Source organism: Danio rerio, chromosome 13 (genome assembly GCF_049306965.1).
Source record: "Danio rerio strain Tuebingen ecotype United States chromosome 13, GRCz12tu, whole genome shotgun sequence".
Lineage (NCBI taxonomy): Eukaryota > Metazoa > Chordata > Actinopteri > Cypriniformes > Danionidae > Danio > Danio rerio.
Window position 1 is genome coordinate 6,330,379 of NC_133188.1, and position 25,238 is coordinate 6,355,616.

A 25,238-nucleotide genomic window follows, 5' to 3' on the forward strand; every position below is an offset into this window, starting at 1 on the left:
GCGAAAAAAATCATGGTATTTGCCAGTTAATAGACGCGTGAACATTTTGAGTTTACTTGCTTTATTCGCGCTTCAAATTGGCTTTATTATATAAGTTTAATAGACGCAGATTCGCGTCATGGCTGGGACTTCTGTCTGCCTCGTCACTCTAGCTTCGTTGCTAAAAGGCTAACATGGATTTTATTGTAATAGTAGCTGTGTTTATGTGCTTTAGGAAGGCTAAAAACAGCATAGATTAATTAGATGCGTGAACATTTTGAATTTACTCGTCTGTTGTGGCTTTAAATTCTCTTCTCGTCAAGTTCACTTCACAATAGACGCAGATACCAGTCATGAGTGGGCTTCTGTCTGCCTGGTGACTCTAGCTTCGTTGCTAAATGGCTAACGTTGACTTTATTGTGATAGTGTGTTAATAGAGTTACATAGAGTTTAGTGTTTTAGATATGATCACAACATGATGCGTGCATGGGGGATTTTTCAACCCAGGCTCATTATTGATACAGTACATACCCTTACGTATATACGTCCTAGAAGCTACATTTTTTATTTTTGCAATTTTTGTTTTTTGGAAATCCATCGAAGGCTGCTGTGTACTCTTGTTCAGATCTCAAATTCTGAAAGTGCGCCTGCTGTTCTTGCGTAAGTCCACCAGAGACCTCTATCGACTGACTGACTGACTAACTGACTGACTGACTGACAGAGCGAAACCCCCATCCACCCCCTTCTCTAAACCCAACCAATAGTGTTTTCAAAAGCACCGATTGACCAATGCCCACCCACTTCCTTAAACCCAATCAATAGTGTTTTCAAAAGCAATCCAGAAAAAGAAAAGCCTTTGATGGGCCGCCTGAATTTTGTTTACAATTTCAGGTTTTACCACGTTCTCACCCTGTTATTTACTTATTCATTAAATTTTTTGCCTTTTGTTTGTTTTATCTGCTTTCTGGAACTGTTCTTCGCCGTACTCAAACCCCATCATTGTAATCAACTCCTCTCTGCATCTCAAGTCCACCAACGTACATGGTGAGCAACTGGGCAAACTGGTAACAGCAGAAAAGCCGTCCATAGAGAAGCAGTCAGCAGGTAGCGCGAAAAGAAACAGAAGCCATCATCATACCGCCCCGTAGCATTCAGTTTAAAGAGGAAATGCAGTCATACATAGCTCTGGCTACATAATTCGCACTCTCCAGAAATGTATACGGGGGTACATTTTAACAATGAGCTTGTGTTAGGATTTACCTCACAAAAAAAAGAGGAATTCAGAAATATCATTTGTAAAAGAAAGGTCTAGGTGTTACACTGTTTTCTGCAGTTTTTTCCAATTGAATCTCCATCAGTATTTGTTAGCATTTTTAGCATTCCATTTGTTAGAAAACTTTATATCAAGATTTGTCCTTATAAGTTGAAATATCTGTTGTCGGGCAAATATTCAAAAAGTTATCTGAATCCGCCAAGTATTCAGTGCACCCTTAGTGTAAAACATAAGAAGAAACAAGCTGTTTTTCATCTCAACCCCAAATCAAGGCTATGTTTCTGAGGCTGAATTTCGAAAAATAAAGTGGGAGAGGTAAAGAGGGAGAGTAAGTCTGAGAACTGTTCTGAGAACTGTTCTAAAAGCTATTTACGACGAATTCACAGGGATAATTAGCACATGAGACAGTTTCTCCCTTCTGGAAGATCCACTAGCTTCCTGTGAAAGTGGTCATTGACAGGGCAGCTGTAAAATTTATGCGCTCTGCCTACTTCTGGGTCTCTTGAGATTGCTGCGAGATGTCAGCGCTCGCACAGCACGACAGCTTGCTGCAGACAGACATGGGAATAACACTGGCTTAAAAAAAATTAAAAGATGTTTAATTGATGAGAAACTGGATTTTCCAATAGCCGTAAAGTGAAGAAAATCCAGCGTACAAACTGGACATTCCAGCGCTGTGTGCAAACAAGCAAACAACTACAAAGCAACATTTTAATTAAACTAAGTAGATAGTAGTAGATAGAGACTGAAATATTGCTTTGCTGTAAAATGTACTTCAACTATTTTATTGTGTATGCTACTTGACAACGGCTGCCGTCTTTTTCAAATCCTTCATACAACCTAATAGCTGGCATCACATGTGGGCAATTTAATTTCGAGAGTAGATAAAGTTTTTTGCTGTGCATTGATAATTGAATCATTTTAGACTGTAATATGTGTAAGCCTCTTACGTATATATATGCAATAATACCAACATAGGCTGATTCTGATAACGTAGCTCTATATACTTTTCTGGAGATCATGAAATACGTAGCCAGTATATGGCTGCATTTCGTCTTTAAAACGAATGATGCAGGACGGTATGACGGCATTCCTTTTCTTGCTTACCAGCTGACTGCTTACCTCCGTATGGATGGCTGTTCCGCTGTTACCAGTTTGTCTGATAGCTCGACATGTACATTAGTAGACTTGAGACGCAGAGCGGAGTTGACCGTGACAACAGGGTTCGAGTCCAGTGGAGGACGGTTCCAGAAAGCAGGTAAGACAAAACCAAAAGCTAAAATAAAAAAAAGAACAAATAACAGGGTGAGAATGTGGTCAAATCTGAAAACATGGTAATGCTGTATTCACACCAGAAGCGTCAAGCACAAGTGATTTACATGTTAAGTCAATGCAAAGGCTTGAATAGACATCCTGCGGCACGATATGTGCGAATGCGCAGAGGTGCACATTGCTGGGTGCTCCTCTGAAAGGATCTAGTGGACTCAGACACTGCTCCGAACAAATTGACGCTGTTTTTCAGCCTTCATAAAGCACAATAACACAGTTATTCTCTCAATAAAATCCATGTTAGCCATTTAGCAACGAAGCTACTGTCACAGGGCAGACAGAACCCCTGCCCATGACGTAAATCTGCAACTGTTCTGAAGTGAACTTGACGCGCGAATGAAGCGGATTTTGACACGCGAATGAAGTGAGTAAACTCAAATGTTCACGCATCTATTTACGCATGAATAACGCGACTTATCCACGCATTCCTTGTCTGGTGTGAACACAGCATAAAAATCATGCGAGGGTTTTTCTTCTGTATTGCTTTTGAAAACACTATCATTTGGGTTTAGGGAAGGAATTGAGTGGGGGATTGGTCGATCGGTCAGTCAGTCGACAGCAACCTCTGGAGGATTTACGTGAGAACAGTAGGCAGAAATGGCACTCGCGAGAGAAATTTGAGATCTGAAAAAGCATACACAGTGGCCTCTCGTGGGTTTGCGAAAACAAAAACTGCAAAAATAATGTAGCTCCTGGGACATATTTTGCTCTCTCCAGAAATGTATATAGGGGTATGTTTTTAGAATAAATTTAGAATAAAGGTCAAGACAAGTAATGTGGGAGTAGTAAAATGCTAATGTTCGGAAGAAGATGACTCCCAAACAGAATAACAATAGTGATGTTTTATTAATCAAGCACCACTCAAAAGACTCAAGTGTAGGAAGAGTATAACCCTGACTCAACCAATCTATGAAAGAGCACGTTTCAAGCTTCAATTAAATTTGACACTTTCCATCATGCTTTATATGGAGTTTGATATGCGGAGAGAAAATGTTAAATAAGAAATGAAAGGTATTTCATCTATTTACTACACAGTCTTGTTAACATTTAATGTTCTCCACACCACAACCTGACAAACACTTCTTACCAGAAAATTTACAGCATTGTTTCTACTCTCCATGCCAGAAGTCTTCAAACTTATTCTTTTCCAAATACCCTACAGTACAACTTGTTCAATCAACCCTATTTCATCTCACCCCTTCAGGCAATTTCTCCTTTAGTTGTACCTGCACTCACAACCCATTCCTTCACTGTGGTACCTTTCCTACAACATTAATCACACTTGTACCTTTCCCACCACATTAAAGCCCACTTGATCGAACTGACCCTAAACCCAGCACTTTTGATTGCTGAAGCCCTGAGATTGGCAAGAGATCTTCAACACTCATCTTGCTGGATCTACCACCAGATCATCTTGTCAACCCTCATGACAACTGACATTTCAGCAACTGCACTAGATTGTGTCAGATATTAACTTTCAAGTAGTTCTTTCAGGTTTTGATGGAGGTGAATTGTCCAATATCTTGCTAATGGGGTGCTGCAGGGCTCGACTTTTGGATTACTTCTCTTCTCCGCATGGCCTCACTAGGATATGTCATTGAAAAAATTGGCAACTATATCACTGTGATGCTGAAGACACTTAACTTTATCTCTCATTTAAGCCTGTTAATCCTACAATAGCTGCCTTAGCTGATATCCTAGATTGTATGACAGTCATTATTATTACCCTGCTGAAAAATCCAGCTTAAACCAGCCTAGGCTGGTTGGCTGGTTTTAGCTGGTTGACCAGCCTGGTTGTAGAGGGGTTTTGGCCATTTCCAGGCTAGTTTCCAGCCATTTCCAGCCATTTCCAGCCTGGTCTTAGCTGGTCAGGCTGGAAAATGACCAGCTAAATCCAGCTAAAACCAGCTTGACCAGCCTGGTTTAGGCTGGATATAGCTGGTTTTGGCTGGAGTCCCAGCTTGGCTAGGCTGGTCAAGCAGGTTTTAGCTGGTCATGTCCCAGCCTGACCACCTAAGACCAGGCTGGATATGGCTGGAACCCAGCCTGGAAGTGGCCAAAACCCCTCTAAAACCAGCCTGGTTGACCAGCTAAAACCAGCCATCCAGCCTAGGCTGGTTTAAGCTGGATTTTTCAGCAGGGTAGATAGATCAACTCAACCTTTTGCTTACAGTTATTTTTGTTGAGGTTTAATTATCATTTTTTACAAAAAACATTGCTTTAATAAGAGATTAACTCCCCATTTTTATTTATTTAACTGGAGATCTGAGATACATAGCCATTATTTTAGATGCATGTCAATCAATTTTTTTTATAAATATCAATTGTTTGTTGTTGTTTTTTTTTAATTGTTGAATTAAAAAGTGCACGTATACAGCTATATTTTGCTTGTTTTGAAACATAATTTAAAAATTGTGGCTAAGAAATATTTATTCATTTTTGGTGTGGTCATAGAAAAATTAATAAAATTTGAAAAACTTAAATGTATGAGGAGGCTGTCGGGGTTGGTGAGCGGAAATGGGGGAAAAAGGAGCGAGGACTCAAATGTAGGGAAATGGGAATTTATTAAATGATACAAATAAAATAAAATGCAAAGTAAACTATCCCAAGGGGGAAAACATTAGCAAAACACACAAACAAACTTGACTGGGCTGGCTGGTAAGCAACAGGGCTGGACAGACAAGACAAGGCTTCAAACAATGAGATGTGATGACGAACTGGCACAGGACAGCAGACATGAGGGGTTTATAAACTGTGGGAAATTAACACACAAACAGATGAACATAATTAACTAATAATGGGTTAACAAGGAGGGTGGGACTAGACAATAGAAGGGAGAGCACATGACACAAAGAGACAACACAAGCCATGCGCTCACATAAAACAAGACTAGAACACGCAGCCAATGAGATAACTCATTAACCGCGTGTTCATAACAACATCAACAGAAGACTGAACGCAAAACACGAGTACACGATGAATGAAAGCACTCACCGTGCACTCACACACGCAACGTGCATGTTTCATCCCAGCACCGACCAAAACCGAAACCAACTAGACTGAGACGCTGGGAATGAAACACCACGCTGCAGACAGACGAAAACACAAACACGAGTACAAGAGCGCGCCCATCCGAGGCACGCAAAGCCAGCGCGGCCGCATTAAGCAGGAGCGCGCACACTCTGCATACACCCACGACGGCACGCGCGCACACAGAGACACACAATGACAGAAACAGGACAAGACAGAGCTAGTGTCCGAGCTCTGCCACCAAAACAAGAATTTACAAGACCAGAGTGGCAGAACGCCGACAGAGGCATGTGGACATAACAAAAAAATGAACTTTAACTTTAAACTTTAAAAAAAGTAACTTTAGCATGCCAAAGTTTTAATATATTTTCCCAAGAAAAAAATTGTGGCTAATGAAAATGGCGAGTGGCTATTATTGTTGGAAGACTACTAGCCACAATGGCTGGTGATCAAATAAGTTAATGTCAAGCCCTGCATGTGTACAACCCCAAATCAGAAAAGGTTGGAACTGTATGGAAAACACAAATAAATAAAAAAGAAGTAGTGATTTCTAATTTATTTTAAATTGTATTTCATTGCAGACAATACAAATAAACATTATTTAATGTGTTATTTTCATTGTTTTTTTTTTAAATAAACACATTTAAATCTCGTTCTTGCAACGCATTCCACAACTGCCAGTTAAAGCGGTACTGTGCCAAACGGAAGCCCTATGTTAACAGTGTCAAGAAGCGCCGTCGACTTCTCTGGCCTTGAAGGCATTTAGGAAACGTGTACTGTGGTCAGATGAATCAGTATTAAGTAAGATATTTTTGGGGAGAGATGGACGCCATTAGCTCCAGACCAAAGAAGAAAAGGATCATCTAGACCAGAGATGTCCAAACTCGATCCTGTAGGGACGATGTCCAGGAGAGTTTAGCTCCAACCCTAATCAAACACACCTGAACCAGCTAATCAAGCTCTTACTAGATATACTAGAAACTTCCTGGCAGGTGTGTTAGGGGAAGTTGGAGCTAAACCCAGCAGGTCACCGGCCCTCAAGGACCGAGTTTGGACACCCCTGATCTAGACTGTTATGTCAGTGCCTTTGGCAAAAGTAACTTACACTTCTGTGAAGCACATAGAGATTTTGTAACACAATATGCTGCCTTTTCCAGGGACGCTCATGCATATTTCAATAAGAAAATGGAAAACCATGTTCTGCAAACATTACAAAGTCCTGGCTGCGGAGGAAGAGAATACACGTACTTGACTGGCCTGCCCGCAGTCCCGACCTGTCTGCAATTGAGAATGTGTGGTGCATTTTGAACCGCAAAATGTGACAGCGAAGACCCCATACTATAGCCCATCTTAAGACTTGTTTCCAGGAAGAATGGGACAAAATTACACCTGAAACTCTTCATCACTTGGTGTCTTCAGTCCCTAAATGTATTTTAAGAGTTGTGAAAAGGAATGGCAACATTACAAAAGTGATAAATGCTTTACAGTTATAACTTTTTTGGTTGCAAGAACCAAAATTGCAATATGTGTTTATTAAATACATAAAAAAATCATGAGGAACACGTTAAATAATGTGCTGTTGTATTGTCTGAAATACAAGTCAAAGTAATTCTTCCATGCTGTCCTAACGTTTTTTGATTTGTATAATATAAAGTGTCCAAAACATTTTTCGTTTTCATAGTCATATTGTTTTTGCACACTATTTAAAAGTACGTCAGTATTTTCACAAGGGAAACCTTTTGGACCATGGTTCAATATAATTTACAGTGCTCAACAAGAGCCCTGTGTATGTATAAATCAAAGCTGTTCTGTCGTGTTCAGCAGGCCTGAGCACACTTTATTTCTGCTTTTGCTCATCCAGGAGTCACTAAATCTATCACAGACAAAGACTTCATCCAATAAAACCGTCACTGACATTATCATGATGCATTGTTTGAAAAGCAAACAGGCCGCTGTAAGCTCTGAGCCCTCAATGGTACACACGAGTGTCTCATGTAGATGCTTCCCCATGGGCTCGCAATACAAGCAGAGTTATCATGATTTTTGCAATGCTTACTGTCAGAGCATACACAGTTCAAACAGCAGAGCAGTGTGTTGTTATTTCCAGTTTGGTTAGTCGGTCGTTCTCCTGGCGTATTTCTTAAATGTTCTTAGACCTCTGCAAATGTCATAAAGTTCACCAGCGCAGCCACTTTTACTCATGGACTTCAGGCTATCTGTGTTTTATTAACAAATGCTAAATTATTTTTATTGTCAATCTAAAGGAGAAAATAATATACACCCATTATTACAAGTTCTATATGAGTCGTCACATTGTTCATGGCTTAAAGCAGGGGTGTCCAAACTAGTGATGCAACGATTATACAATTTGGTTGTAGGATTATAGTCTAAGAAATAATCTCGGTTTCACGGTTATCACAATTATTTGCATTCATTGATTTCAAGACCTCACTAGTTTAAAACTAAAATTATTTTAAATTTGGTTTTGTAGTTCATATATGTGAGATGTCACATCTTTATATATATGACATATTTGTTGCCATTTTAAAGGTTCATTTGATTGACTATATAAAAATCAGTGGATATTATTAATGCATTTTTGGGTAAAATTGCTTTTTACTGTCATTCAATGTGTTTTTGGTCATTATCAATGCATTGTCATTGTCTTCAGTCAAGCTCATGCTGACACGCTGCTTCTGTGTGCAGTTTGAAAGCTCTAATCTGCTAACATTGATGCCAAAAAAAAACACGCGCTGCTCACGCTTGCCGTGTGAAACAGGCTTGAGTCTTTCAGCACTCTCTCCGAAAACACTTGATTAATCTCAGCTGACGGATCAACACTCGCCACATGATTGCTCTCATTGGTGCCATTATTTGTAAGTGGGTTTGCAAACACTTTGTACTTTCCATTGCTTCTTCCTCAATCGTATACAGTTCCAGCGGTCACAAAAGCCCTGTCATCTCAACTAGGTGTGCCTGAAAAGCGTAAACGTGTTGCGTTGTGTGCGCGTCCCTCCATTGGAAATAACAAACTTGAACAAGCTTGGCTTAATTAATAGCCTCAGTCATAGTCAGTCCAGTGTGCATGGTTATTAGTCTCTGTTTCAATATTTTTTTATTGAGTTTCAGTTTTTCAAATATGAAAGAACAACAATACAAACCCCAAACCCATACCAATCCAACAGCGGGATAGCGCTCACATTAGCCAAAAATTAGCAAATATACAATTGTACATGTAGGTTTAAATACAAATACAAAGAAATAATAATTATTATAACCATAATAACAATAAATAAATAAATAAATAAAAAAAACACACAAGAAAACTTAATAAAAACATAAAAAAAATAAAAAATTAAAAAATTAAAAAAAAAGGAAAAAGCATTTATTCAGCTAACATATAACCATACAGACCATATGTATAGAAAAATCAAATTATTTGAGATTTTCCACAAAATCAATAAAAGGTTGCCACACCTTAAAAAATTTTCCCTCCGACCCTCTTAATGAAAACCTGATTTTTTCTAAATGAAGACAAGACATAATTTCTCTAATCCACTGAGCATGAGTGGGAGGATGAGAATCCTTCCATTTTAGCAAAATAGCCCTACGTGCCAATAAAGTTGAAAATGAAATTATTTTACATTTTGAAGAAGGCAACTGTATATCCTCTGAAGTAACCCCAAATAGTGCCACCTGTGGATCTGGATCCAGCTTGTGCTGAAGAATCACAGATAACGTGTCAAATATTAACTTCCAGAAATGCTCTAAGTTGGGGCAAGTCCAGAACATATGAAATAAAGTGCCCTCAGCACAATTACATCTATTGCACAAAGGACTAGTACCTGGAAACATTTGGGCTAATTTAGTCTTAGAAATATAAGCTCTGTGCACTACTTTAAATTGAATAAGGGAGTGTCGGGCACACATTGATGATGAGTGAATTTTTTTAAGAATATCGTTCCATAGATCATTCGAAATTGAACCACAAAGATCCTCTTCCCAAGCACTCTTAATGTTATCTGTTAGGGTAGATGATTGGTTCAGAAGTAGATTATACAACCTAGAAATTGAGCCTTTAGCTAGTATATTACAAGAAAGAAAATAATCTAAATGGTTTCCAGGGAGCAAAACAGGAAATTCCGGTATGAGGGATCTAACATAATCTCTTATTTGTAGGACTCTGAAAAAATCAGACTTAATCAACCCGTAATGTGATATCAACTGATCAAAAGATGCAAACACTTTGTCTATGAATAGGTCTTTAAAGCATACTATTCCCTTATCGTACCAACTTCTGAAAGAACTGTCTTGCATTGAAGGGGGAAAAAAAGGATTTCGAGCTATAGGGCTGAGAAGAGAAAAGCTATCAAAGCCAAATGACCTCCTAAACTGAATCCAGATCCTCAGTGAATGTTTCACCACTGGGCAGTCTGTAAAATTGTAAGAAATCAATTGCCGCTTGGCCGCAAGTAGAGCCGGAAGAGAAATTTGATTATGAGCATGCATCTCCATATCTACCCAGGATGGTTTATTAGGCTGCAAATGATATTGCCACCAATACAGTGTATTACGCATATTCGCTGCCCAATAATAAAACTTAAAGTTGGGCAAAGACATCCCACCCTCACACCTGGCCTTTTGAAGGTGTGCTTTCTTCAACCTAGGATGTTTGCCATTCCAAATGAAATTAGAGATGACTGAATCTAAAGATTTAAAAAAAGATAAAGGAATAAAAAGAGGGAGACTTTGAAAAAGATACAGAAATTTTGGAAGGACCGTCATCTTAATAGAATTAATGCGCCCTATAAGTGATAACTTTAAAGGCGACCACTTAGAGAGATCTTTCTTAGTTCGCTCCAAGAGCACACCAAAATTATGTTTAAACAGCTGTTTATACTGGCGGGTAATACAAACACCAAGATAAGTAAATTTATTTTTAATTATCTTCAGAGGTATATTAGAGTACTGCAACTGCTTATCTACCATGTTTATTGGGAAAAGTTCACTCTTTTGTAAATTAAGCTTATAGCCTGAGAGCCTACCAAAGTTCTCTAGCAAAGTTAGAGCCGGGGGCAGGGAAATCTGTGGATTAGATATGTAAAGCAGCAAATCGTCTGCATATAATGTTACCTTGTGCATGGTATCCCTTCGTGTAATCCCGGCAATTTGCTGACATTCACGTAGAGCGATTGCCAGTGGCTCGATGGCAAGAGCAAATAATAATGGACTTAATGGGCAACCCTGCCTGGTTCCACGCTGCAGATTGAATGAACGGGACTGCAACCCATTAGTTAAGACTACAGCAGAAGGTGTATTATATAGTAATTTAATCCATGAGAGAAAGTTAGGGCCAAATCCAAATTTTTCTAAAGCTAGAAAAAGGTAATCCCACTCTACTCTATCGAATGCTTTCTCACCATCTAGAGAAACTACACATTCTGGAATAGAGTGGTGCTGAGAGTAAATTATATTAAGCAAGCGGCGAATATTAAAAAATGAATGGCGGTTTTTAATAAAGCCTGTCTGATCAGGAGAGATTATGCTAGGGAGGACATTCTCCAACCTTGAGGCAATCACTTTTGCTAGAATTTTAACGTCGCAATTAAGTAAAGATATGGGTCTATAGGACGTACAGTCCAAAGGGTCCTTATCCTTTTTAAGCAGCAAGGAAATACATGCCTGACTTAAAGTAGGAGGGAGAGCCCCTGACTTGAAGGAGTCAGAAAAAACAACTGTTAAAAAAGGAGTGAGCTGCTTAGAAAATTTTTTGTAGAATTCTGACGGAAAACCATCAGGACCTGGTGATTTTCCAGATTGCATGACGGAAATAGCAGCTATCAACTCCTCCTGTGAAACAGGTTCCTCCAAAGATTTGCTAATGTCAGGGGGTAAGGTGGGAACCTGTATTTGATCAAAAAAGTTTGTAATATCTTCTCGTGAAGGGGATTCAGTAGTATATAAAGTAGAATAAAAGTCCCTAAATTTATCGTTAATGATGTTTTGGTCAGTTGTAATCTCACCATTATTTAGACGGATACCACTAATAATTTGCTTTGCCTTGAACCCACGCAGTTGGTTGGCTAATAACTTTCCAGATTTTTCCCCGCTCTCATAAAACACGCTTCTAGTTCTTCTCAGAAGGGACTCTATCTCACCAGTTGACAGTAAATCCAACTCTGCCTTCAGTTTACAGCGTCTCTCATATACATCCGAGGTAGGTGAACTTGCGTATTGTGTATCTAATCGAAAAATTTCATCAGCTAAGGATATTTGTTTTTCTTTCAACTTTCTCTTCTTGGTGGCATTATATGAAATGATTTGGCCTCTGATATATGCTTTAAGAGCATCCCAAACTATTATATTAGAAACATCTGGGGAAATATTAACACTCAAAAAGAAGGAGATTTGGTCAGAAATAAATCCAACAAAATCATCATCTGCTAAAAGTGAGGTATTAAGCCGCCAGCTCCTCCTTAGAGAGGGCAAGTTTAAAAACTTTAAATCAAGAACAAGGGGGGCGTGATCTGAAATAATAATACTTTGGTATGCACAGTAACAAACATCAGAGATCAGAGCATTGTCCAAAACAAAATAGTCAATTCGAGAATAAGAATGATGAACATTTGAAAAAAAGGAGTATTCTCTTTTTTGTGGGTTTAGAAAACGCCAAATATCGGAGAGGCCATTATCGGAAAAAAAATTATTCAAGTATTTAGAAGATCTACTGGGAGCACCTAATTTAGAAGAAGAGCGGTCCAAGCTTGCGTCCAAACAGCAATTAAAATCACCCCCAAGAATAAGAGAATGAGAATTAAGATCTGGAAGGAGTGAAAGGGCATGTTTAAAAAAAGTGATATCATCAAAATTTGGGGCATAAAAATTTGCTAGAATTAAATTCTTTTTACATAAAGTGCCTGTAACAATAATGTAACGTCCGTTTTTATCTGCTATTATGTTGTTTGGGGTAAAAGGCACGTTCTTGTCAATCAAAATTGCCACACCTCTCGCCTTAGCTTGAAATGATGAATGAAAAAACTGCCCATTCCATTTCTGATTAAGATAAGGATGATTCCTATTATGCAAATGAGTCTCTTGCAGAAAAGCAATCTCTGCTTTGTGCAATCGGAGATGTGCAAGAACTTTATTTCTTTTCACTATGTTATTTAGGCCCTTGACATTCCAGCTTATTAATCTCAACTCCCTACCCATAGTTACCAAAAAAGCGGGCTGTAAATGAATTGTGGAAATAAAGAAAATAAAAATAAAAGAAGGAAAAATAAATAACTAAATTAAAACTAAAGACCCACATATAAACACTTAGTATAGAAAAGGCTACATATAAAAATATGAAATTATCATGGCACCATCCCGTAACGAACTCCAACCCTCCCACTAGATCAAGCCAACCCCATAGACACGTTGTTATTAACATAATACAACGTTCAAAAATCCCCCATGCAATTTACACTCTTCCTTTATCTCTCCTTACCTTATATAAACTCAACCCTGTGTTTCAGAAAGTCCTCCTTAAAGAACATGACATCTTTTATTATTAGAACAGTGGCATAACTTTTCCACCTTATAAAAACGCAATCAGGTAAAACTATTTAAAAGCGTATAACGGTAATGTCCTCTACGAAGCATTACGGTGAGATCCTAGAAAGTTCTTGGCCTCTTCAACCGAGGGGAGCCACTTTTGCTCACCGGCTTTTGTCGTAATTCTCAGTCTCGCCGGGAAGAGGAGGGATGGTTTGAAACCCAGATTGTAAAGTTCTGTCATAACTCCGCGATATTGTGCGCGTTGCTCCACAACCTCAGGGCTGTAGTCATCGTAGATAGCGATCGGTTTGTCCTGATATTGTAGCGAGCCCCTTCGTTTCCGAGCCTCTCGCATCACAGCCTCTTTAATCTGATAGCGGTGAAGCCGAACTATCACAGCCCTTGGTTTTCCTCCTTGCTTCGGTTTGGCCACAAGAGCGCGATGCACCCTGTCGATCTCCGGTGGGGATGACAGGATTTGTTCGCCCATAACATCCACTAGAAACTGCGAGAAAAACACAGATGGTCGAGGGCCCTCGACGGATTCTGGCACTCCGATAATTCTGATATTATTGCGCCGACTTCGACCCTCCAAGTCTGCCGTTTTAGCTTTTAGTTTAGCATAGCTCTCAGTTAGCTCAGAACAGGTCGCTTCTAGCGAGATAATTCGCTCACTGAGAAGGTCGGCATTCGATTCTAGCGAAGTTATTCGCGTACCTTGATCCAGCACCGCTGTTTGAACTGAGTCCAGTTTCGCTTCCAAAGATATCAAGGCGGCTTTAAACTCAGTAGACAGGGCCTCTCTATGTTCTTCCAGAAGGCTAGTTAAGGCCGCCATGTTAAACTCCGCGTGCGCTGCGGTACCATCGTCTTTAGGAGGGTCTTTTTTCCCATATTTGCCGGACTTCGATGCCATTTTTAGACTTTTTAAGCGTTAAACATGTTCACAGTCAAGCACTAAGTGGTAAACAAATAAATAAAGTGGTGGAGGATTAAAGAATTGAAGAAAAAAAAGAAGTCCACAGGGACCTCGAGACAAGCGCGACTACTCCATTCACGCCCGCAACCGGAAGTCCTTTAGTCTCGCTACTACTATCTAACTTGTTTAGTTGCTGCAGTTTTGTTCCGTGCAAAAACACGGTGTTGAGAAGCTTTTACGATTAATTAACTGTGACAAATTAAATCGTGGTTAATAGTAAAACCAGTTAATTGTCGCATCCCTAGTATAAACTTGGTCCTGGAGGGCTGGTGTCCTGCTAATTTTTGCTCCAACTTGCCTCAACACAACTGCAAGGATGTTTCTAGAAAGCCTAGTAAGAGCTTGATTAGCTAGCCCAGGTGTGTCTGATTGGGGTTGAAACTAAACTTTGCAGGACACCGGCCCTCCAGGACCGAGTCTGGACATGCCTGGCTTAAAGGGATAGTTCAACCAAAAATGACAATATACAGTTAATTTATTTACCCTTAGGCTACTGAAGATGTAGATGACTTTTTTTTCTTCAGTAGAACTTTAAGATTTCTTTGAGCTGAATCCATGTTCCTAGATGATTTGATTTGGACTTGTTTATTTTTTACCTAAAAATTGGATGACAATTGACTTCCATTATATGAATCACAAAGGACCACAGATTCAGCTAAAATACTCTTCATCTTCAATTATTTGAGTGTGGGCAAATTAACAGCAATTTTTCATTTTTTAAATGAACTAACCCTATAAAACTAATTACCATAGTAAGACATTCGTAAAATGTAACGTAATTAAACAAGCGCTCTGCATTAATAATTACCTACACATACTGAAATTACTGTGCATCACTCATTCAAAAAGGGCCCAAAATAAGATCTTCACTGCGCTGAACAGTCCTTTAAAATAGGGCTTTGTAATAAGAAACAAAAGAAACCTATCATGATTTTCTTTTTGTTGTGATTTCGATTTTTATCATGATTTTAAGATACACAAACGGACATTTTACAGTGTGAGGCTGAAAAATATTTCTAAAGGAAAATAATAAAATTTTATCAAAGACCTGTAATATCTCCAAGATGGTGAGAAATAATGTTCTCTGGTCTGATGAGAGCAAGACAGAACTCTTTGTCCTTAATTCTAAAGGCTGGTTTATACTTCTGCATCACGTAATTGGCGTGACCCACGGAGCATGCAACGCGCGTAGCCGTGCATTTATACTTCTGCGTGTTGTTTCTGTTGCTCTGCAATAACACTTCTGAAACGCTAGTTGGCAGTGAGGTGTAAATGTTCCTCTGTGTCGAGTTTCTTCGCTGGTGTTTTGTTTTTTTCTGAACACTTCCTTATTGTACAAGTGGTTCAAACTCCTTCAATTTGAGGCAGGAACCGGCGAACGTGCAACAACTTTAACCATGAAGTAAACACAAAATAAAACTTTCTATCCGGAACTCCTTCCCAGCCCTGCTGAAAAATCCAGCTTAAACCAGCCTAGGCAGGTTGACTGGTTTTAGCTGGTCGACCAGGCTGGTTTTAGAGGGGTTTTGGCCATTTCCAGGCTGGTTTCCAGCCATTTTGAGCCATTTCCAGCCTGGTCTTAGCTGGTCAGGCTGGAAAATGACCAGCTAAATTCAGCTAAAACCAGCTTGACCAGCCTGGTTTAAGCTGGACACAGCTGGTTTTAGCTGGGCTTCCAGCCTGGCTAGGCTGATCAAGCTGGTTTAGCTGGTCATCTCCCAGCCTGACCAGCTAAGACCAGGCTGGAAATGGCTGGAAACCAGCCTGGAAATGGCCAAAACCCCTCTAAAACCAGCCTGGTCGACCAGCTAAAACGACCAGGCTGGTTTAAGCTGTTTTTTTCAGTAGGGAGGACTCCACACTTGTAAACAATTGCTCCATCGGGCTCGCACAGATCTCGGTCCCGCCCACACTCGTCAGCACTACCAAGCGAACCAATCAAAGAGCTTGCGAGACGCCTAGTTGCGACGTGTAGTTAAATTTTTTAAGCCGCAAGCGCTTGATGCAGAAGTATAAATCAGCCTTAAGGGGTATGTGTGGAGAAAACACAGGGTCTGAATACTAAGGATCATGTGATATTTTAGTTTTTTTTTCAGATTGTTTTTTTTTGGGGGGGAGGGGGGGGGTGCTGTGTGAATAATAATGAAGACAAAAAATTAACTATAATAATTAACTATATATATATATATATATATATATATATATATATATATATATATATATATATATATATATATAAATAATTAAGAGTGAAAAATTTTATGGGGTCTAAACATTTCCGTCCCCATTGTATTTACCTGATTCTATTGTAAATTAATTGAATTATCTATGCTATAAAATGAACTTTATGGAATTTAAAATAGTCATTTAAACCTTTCACCTGAAATGTATTAGTGACTGAAAAACACTTGCCGTGCTTATAGCCCATTGCTTCGTAAAATGTAAGGCAGGACATTATTCACGTGAATTAAATTTTGTTCATTTTTAAGAAAAGAGATGTTGTTGAAATGGCATTTAATGGTGAGTTTAATGTTTACTGTCGATTTCTGTGTATGACATATCTTATAAACCAAAGGACAAGTTAAAATACTCAAATGAACATCACATCTCCAAAGATTCAAGCCAGAAAATTGTTTTATATTATTGTTTGTGCCTTATCTCCTCAAGTTTTAAAGCATCCTCTTGTTGAGGGAGAATTAGTCATGCTTTAGCTTTGAACTTTGATTCGCCAAGTAGTTCATGTCTCCTTCCTCCCCTGCTGTTAATATGCACAGTCAGTGTGCAAACACGATTATCTGCCTATTGTTCCGTTCAGATGAAGAACTGTACTTAGTAGCCTAATTACTGCCTCAATTTAGACATGCATAATTAATTACCATCAAATCAAAGTAAAAACTAATTAACAACGGAGTAATGACACAGAAGATTAAGAAAAAACTCAATGAGACTTGACAATCGCTGAGTTAGTCATATCAGTGATTAAATCAGATTGTACTCTGCAGAATATATTTCCTGCTCAATTCCTATGTGGGATTCCAGCATAATCATCCTCTACACCATAAATGCATATTGACTTGTGAAGTAGGCTTATGTGTATCTACGGTGATATACTGTTTTGTTGAAAGGATCCACTTGTTGTTTAAAAAAAAACAGAGGTATTTTCTTCAAAGCTTATGTTCTACAAGGCCCACACTCACCGAAGCATTACATAAGGAGCTTATTGTGTTTGTGTTAGAGCACGCTCGAAAAGCAATGAATCAGATTATGCACACGAGCTTAGCCAAAAACAGATTGTCGCATAGTTCATTTTCAGGACAGAATTGGAATGGCATTCACTGATCGGCCTAGTTTTAATAATTACTCACGGTTTAAGGTCGAGTAAGGACTGTTCTCCTAAAATTAGACTTTGATCATAATCTCTCTAATGATGAGACTGTTTTCTGTGATGCTGTGCATGAGTGAAGCTGGTAAATAATAAAATCTTATGTTTTCTGGCTGTTGTTTTTTAAAGGGGAGGGGCTAATCAATGTCCCTCCCTCTCTTTATATTTCAGAATGCGTTGAATATTAAGTCCAACAGTAATTTAAGTCCAATAGTAATGATAACAGTAAATGATCTAAATGTGTTTAAATGTATTTTTATATTCAGGGTAAAGCATAAAACTAAAAAACGTTCATCCAATTAAATATTGTCGGACCGACATCTCCCATAACTCCGATAAGCAGGTCAGACTGTCTGTCAGCATATGTAGATTCGGACTTCTGCGCATCTGTTCACACAGGTCACAGTTCACTGCATCACAAACGCATGTGCGCGAGCGAGCTACGGGCCTTGCCAATGCTGAGTCGGAGCCGGAGGCGCCGAAGGACAGACGAGCTCGGGCCGATTACTGTAAAGCCAGGCGCTGGTATAATTCGCCCTTAAAGCGGCCACTCGGTCACGAGACGGACCGGGAGAAATCAAATGCTGAATTGAAACTTTTAAAAACCTGAATCAATATTGGAGTTACTTTAGCACGCTGGAGGAAGGACGACAACATGGCTGAAGTATTACTGTTAGACAGCTAATGTTCTGTTTTAAAACTGTTTTAGTCAGGCTAAGCTTATGTTAGGGCCTACTCACACTATGCCATCCGTACCGTGCCCAGGCCCGTTTCCCGGATCGTTTGAGAAGTGTGAGTGCGCTGAATCGGGCTCAAGCACAGTTCACTTGGCCGGCCTTGGCCCGGTTGGAAGAGGTGTGCCTGAGCGCGGTTCACTTGGGCTTTGGCGCGGTACGCTTGTGTGTGAGTGCAAAACGCGCCAAAGCCCGAAACTGAAAGCGAGACGTGACTTTTAAGGGGCTGTTTCATATGGATTTATTAATCATTCTTACTGTTCAGTGAACGCAAACTGCCGTAGTTTATTAAAGAGGAGAACTCCTCACAGCACGCCAGCTGCGCGGCTTCAGCAGACCTCCTCATTCCTGCAGCACGAGAACTTTATGATTGTTTATGAGCGGCAAAAGTGGCGGATCTGTTCGGTGAAATATCTGACTGCGTGTCACCGCATCCCTAAGGTCTGTTTGGCGAAATATTTGACTGCATGTCACTGCATAACAAACGACTGAAACAATATAACTAGAGAAATCTCCTCTGTGCTGCTGAGTGAGAGAGCGCTTCTCACTGAACAGCGCAGCAGCGATGACGTAAGCGTGCCGAGGCCCATTTGTGGTGTGAGCGCGGGCCGTCGGGGGAGATGGGAGGGGGACAAGCGTGCTTTGGCCCGGTTCAAGGCAACTGTACCTAGTGTGAGTACGGTCTTAGATTGTGTTGTTATGAGTGACTTATATGCACAGACGTGTTGTTCAGCCACTGAAATCTCCCGGTGTAAGATTGATGCGATTATTTTCAGTTTCATAAAATCCTTTTACAGTATCTATAATGAAGATTTATATTTAGTTTAACAACAAAACATCAGTAAATAGCGCTATTCCGCCTAACCTGACGTTGCTTTTATATTCACATTGGGTCATTTTTGAACAATGACAGCCTTCCTATACTGTTTACCATGCTACTCTGAGTATTCGCTCTGAAATAGCATGTAAGTGTGGCAAAGTAATAAATGTAATTCCTGCACGCCGCTGGCACTAACTAACTGGCGAATGACATAAACTAGTGGGTTGTCTGTCTGCTGTTGTGATGTGGTGCGCGCGCTCTCGCGATTTCAGGGGGTGTGGCTTTGAATCACAGTCCCTCCCCGCCGTCCAAAGATAATATGCTAAGCGGTTAGCATTTTAGCAGATCACCTACTGCACCTTTAACTAGCGGATAGCGAATGTTTTTGGTCTGTGGGGGAAACTAGAGCACCCGGAGGAAACCCACACCAACATGGAGAGAACATGCAAACTCCACACACAACTTCCGGGACTCAAACCAGCGACCTTCTTGTTGTAAGGGCTAACCACTGAGCCACCGTGTCGCCGTGAGGAAATTAAAGCGAACCAATTATATTAAAACAAAATGAAGGACCTTTAAAAATAGAATAACAGTGGGAACATTAATATGACTCGAAGTTAAAAGTTTTAGAAGTCTGATGCAATTACATGTGCAGACAGCAATAACCTTTTTAAAATGACGCCAGTGAAAGAGAATGGGAAAAGAGCTGTTCAAAGAGGCTGCTTTGGCCTCCCTCAAGGCACATCACGCCTGGCTCATTCACACAGTACATCCCAGCGGCGGATAACTTTCACTTCGGTCATCCATTAGCCCTCTCACCAAACCCAGTGAGAAGATGAAAAGACCTGGAGCTACGCTACATCTATAATACATGACCATTCAGACTGTATTACACTGAGCCTTTAACGCACACACACACACACACATTCTGAATTCAAACACAATGATTTTTTTTTACATTACAATTGCTGAAAAAATGTGTTTACATTTTTCTTTGTATAACTGGAGTCTATACCAGAAAGAAAAAGAATATCACCCTACTGAAAAAAACAGTTTAAACCAGCCTAGGCTGGTTGGCTGGTTTTAGCTGGTCGACCAGGCTGGTTTTAGAAGGGTTTTGGCCATTTCCAGGCTGGTTTCCAGCCATTTCCAGCCTGTTCTTAGCTGGTCAGGCTGGGAGATGTCTATGGTCGCCACCCATGTTGAAAAGTTTGCCCCCTCACATATACTAATGTGCCACAAACAGGACGTTAATATCACCAACCATTCCCATTTTATTAAGGTGTATCCATATAAATGGCCCACCCTGTACTACAACTATTATAACGTCTATATTTTTATGTTTTGTTGCAAGTATCCGTGTAATAAGAATGATAAAGTATATCCATGCTGCTCTGCTTTGCATTGGGCTGGCAATAACAATCTCCTCAATGTACTTTATCCCCAACTTAATGCACTGCTGCATACATTTCATCATATCCTCTATATTTGTGAGGTTTTATCTAAAGACTTTTGTCATGAAATGTTGATTTTGAGTTTGTGTTCTATTGATTGCTGGATAATTGCTCAAAAAGGACATCGTTAATTGAAAGAGACGTCTAAGAGAGACCAATGAAAGGCTCTGCAGCTGAAATCGAGAGCAAAAAAAAAAAAAACTGTTATTCATTTTCAAAGAGCGTGCGCTGGCTGGAAGAAGCTCCACAACCCACAGGAAACTGCTCTTTTCCGTGACTCACTCGCTCTCGAAACCCACCATAAGTAAATTAATCACCCGGATTAATGAGTAGATTATGGTATTCATCCATTCAAAGCCATATGGTAATGTTTTCACAAATCTGCTCAATATATAAAATATATATATACAAAATATACTCTATATATATATATATATATATATATATATATATATATATATATATATATATATATATATATATATATATATATATATATATATATATATATATATATATACATACAAAAAAATATATATATACAAAAATATATTCAATACTAACAACCTGCATATACTTTTTAACATGTTAACTTCAGATATTAATAGTATACAGTGCGCAGCCTCAAGGAGAAGGTTTTTGGGGTTAGACAAAACATTTGTTTTTTACCAACAACACACAAATCTCTTCTACAAATGAGCACTGGTTGTATGATCGCCGCACTTATGCTTTCTGTGCAGTGTTGCCAAAAATGCCAATAGTATGAATGTTACTATTTACCCCACCTGCAGGGCAAGTTGTAACAGACAGGGGGTTAGTTGTAACACATGCTTATAAAGGCAGATTTCACAAAGTTAATTTAAATCCAATTTACTTTCAATGGTAGCTATATTTCCTCAGTACTTGGCTCTATTTATTTTTATTCTACATAGCACACTATGTTTATTTATTTATTGGATAAACACATTTGGATTTATTTGGATTGTTATCCATTATTATACAATGCATTTTTGTAGTATTAGCAGTCAAATATTTGTTTTTCATTCATTCATTCATTTTCTTGTCGGCTTAGTCCCTTTATTATTCCGGGGTCGCCACAGCGGAATGAACCGCCAACTTATCCAGCAAGTTTTTTACGCAGGGGATGCCCTTCAAGCCGCAACCCATCTCTGGGAAACACACACATTCACACACACTCATACACTATGGACAATTTAGCCTACCCAATTCACCTGTACCGCATGTCTTTGGACTGTGGGGGAAACCGGAGCACCCGGAGGAAAGCCACGTGAACGCAGGGAGAACATGCAAACTCCACACAGAAATGCCAACTGAGCCGAGGCTTGAACCAGCAACCCAGCGACCTTCTTGCTGTGAGGCGACAGCACTACATACTGCGCCACTGCCTCGTCCAAATATTTTTTTTGTCTATTAAAAAATATTTTATATTAAAAACATTTTAGAATTTAAAGAAGAGATCTGTCAGAGGCGTACTCATTCTGTTCTGAGGTTTTTACATGATCCGGCTAAATAATGTGATTGGGTTTGCAGAGGGGTTGTGGTGAATTGATTTTGGTGTAGGCTTAGATTTTAAGAAGCAGAGGCTGAGAAAGGATTCCAGTTTTTGTTTTTCAGGCAGAGAATTAGAGAGCTGTGGGTGTTGAGTCGTGATGCATCGGATGAAAGAGAAAGAGAGAAACAGAGGGAAAGGCAGATAGAGATGAAGACATAAGCTGCTTTTAAAGTCAGCGTTATATCAGAATTTACAATGTTTATTTCGCTATAGCTCACATTGTTGTTCTTAAGGTGAATAATTAATCCGTGCAAGTTAATCCACTGAAAAATAAATGTTTGTTTTAGTAATCTTCAATGGAAGTCTGCTCATTTGCTTCTGTGTTTGAAATGGCGGTCCTTCTTTTGACGTCAACCTGATGGCTTATATAGCAACTGTATATTAATACACTCTCTTACCGTTAATTTGCTATAAGGAAATGATGTGCAAAAGGAAGCCTCATCCCCTCCTCATTATTCCTTTGTATTTGGAAGTACATCAACATAGTAAAATAAAAGTCTTAGCAACTTCCTGTTCAAGCAGATTTTAAAGTCAGTATCAGATGTAAACACTCCAAGTTTAAAGACATAAAAATCCTTGCAAACACCATCATCCCCACAGCGAAATGAACCACCAACTTATCCAGCAAGTTTTTACGCAGCGGATACCCTTCCAGCCGCAACCCATCTCTGGGAAACATCCACATACACTCATACACTACAGACAATTTAGCCTACCCAATTCACCTGTACCGCATGTCTTCGGACTGTGGATGAAACCGGAGCACCCGGAGGAAATCCACACGAATGCAGGGAGAACATGCAAACTCAACGCAGAAACCCCAACTGAGCCGAGGCTTGAACCAGCGACCCAGTATATCTGGGAATATATATATATATAAATATTCCCAGAGATGGTTTGCGGCTGGAAGGGCATCAGCTGCATAAAAACTTGCTGGATAAGTTGGCGGATCATTCTGCTGTGGCGGCCCCGGATTAATAAAGGGACTAAGCCAACAAGAAAATGAATGAATGAATGAATGAATGAATGAATGAATGAATGAATATATATATATATATATATATATATATATATATATATATATATATATATATATATATATATATATATATATATATATATATATATTCATTCATTCATTCATTTTCTTGTTGGCTTAGTCCCTTTATTAATGTCTGTCTGTCTGTATATATATATATATATATATATATATATATATATATATATATATATATATATATATAYACACACACACACACACACACACACACACACACACACACACACACACACACACACACACACACACACACACACACACACATATATATATATATATACATATACATATACATATACATACACACAACAGTTCTGTCTGGTTCTCGAATCTGATTGGCTGATAGTCGTGCGATATTCTGCAATATCAGAATTTCCTCATCCTTCTGGATTACTCCGTCCACATAAAGTGTTAGCAGATCAATAAACTCACTACAGTTTAACAAATATTGCAGCTGTTGGACAACATAATGTACTTTTGAGGCTTTTTTAGGCGAGAATGTGTTTAAATATTTATCATTTCAAAGAGTCAGCGCATCGGTGGCCAGCCTGTCATACTGAGCAGGGCAAAGATGATTAATTTTCCGCCACAAGATGGTGACAGAGACTGCATAACCATTTACCTGATTACTAGCCAAAAATTGTTCCCGTAGTAACTTTTTTTTTTTTTTATGTTACAAGAACCAAAATTGAAATACTTGTTTATTAAAAACACAGACAATAAAGATCATGAGGAACTCATTAAATAATGTTTTTTGTATTGTTTGCAAGGAAATACAAGTCAAAGTAAATTCAGAAATCACTACTTTTTTAATTTGCGTTTTCCACATTGTCCTAACTTTTTCTGATTTGGCATTGTTTAATTTTATGTTTTTTCACAATGACAAAAATGAAAGTTATTAGAAAAAGTTATTAAAATTATTGTGAAAGTGAACATTTCACAGAAAGGCTAATCCCTTTGCTATCATCCGTATACTGTTTTTAAATATAGTGTTGTGTTTATTTGTCATATAAAATGTTCATTAAACTCCAACCCCCACCCACCCCACCCCCCGCTTAATTGTTTTTCTCACAAACAAACAGAAATGAACACCCTCGTAATGGTCAAGGTTTTTATGAATGCTTTGAAATATGTGTTTAATAAGAATCGGTAATATGTGAAAACACTGCAATTATCACTGAGGCGAATGACCTCTTGCTCGTTCTGTAAGCAATCTCTCTCCTCTCAAGAGCATTGCGGTGAGCTATAAATACATTTGACACTGCAGTATTCTAGTCACCTTTATAAAACAATGTGGCAAACCCGGGAAATTCTGCATCGTTTGCCCATCAGCATAAGGTAGACTACATAAAGGAATATTTGTTTTTTAAATGCTTAATGTGTGATGAATAGGGACTGGATAAAGAGTTCTGTGAGTTTTTTAGGAAATCTGCTGTTCAGCTGTGCATCTTTCTGCAGGTTTAGTGAATAATTGCCTTCAGGTCAGTGTCAGTGAAATATTGAAATGCTCAAATTATTATAATTGGTTGTGATATATATTGCTTAGCAACTGTAAACAGCTTACACTCTTAAAAATAGAAGTCATTTATTGGCCTTAAAGAACATTCAACACTCAAGGAAATTTTCCATTGCACAGAAAGACCTTCATAGTGGACAATACCTATTTAGATTCTTAAATTTTCTTTATATCAAGAAAAAAAGTATTTTTTTGCTATTATTATTATTATTATTATTATTATTTATTATTATTATTGTTGTTGTTGTTGTTGTTCTTCTTCTTATTGTTATTGTTATTATTATTATTATTATTATTATTATTATTATTATTATTATTATTGTCATTATTGTTGTTGTTGTTGTTGTTGTTGTTGTTCCTATTGTTATTATTATTGTTGTTATTGCTCTTATATTTATTATTATTATTAATATTATTATTATTATTATCTTTGTCTTTAAAATCAATTGTTTTTCATATGTTTATGTTATTTCTGTAGCAATGCTAATATAGTTAGAATAATAGATATATTTTGTGATGTTTTATTACTCCAAAAGATCTATTCTACTCTATTTGTATTTAAATAAA

The 25,238-nt window shown here is 38.6% G+C and overlaps 1 protein-coding gene across 8 annotated transcripts in view; it reads right to left on the minus strand.

Moving 5' to 3' along the window:
* Nucleotides 1-25,238, minus strand: part of syndig1 (synapse differentiation inducing 1) — a 96,991-nt gene that overhangs the window by 48,311 nt on the left and 23,442 nt on the right. For 2 of the 8 annotated variants that reach the window (XM_073920575.1, XM_073920576.1), the window contains exon 4: nt 558-2,528. The exons of the other annotated variants lie outside the window; for them this stretch is intronic. In XM_073920575.1, the coding sequence (XP_073776676.1) occupies nt 2,400-2,528 (129 nt within the window). In that variant the 3' untranslated portion in view covers nt 558-2,399. Of the gene's footprint in view, nt 1-557; nt 2,529-25,238 lie in introns of those variants that run through there. 8 annotated transcript variants of the gene reach the window in all.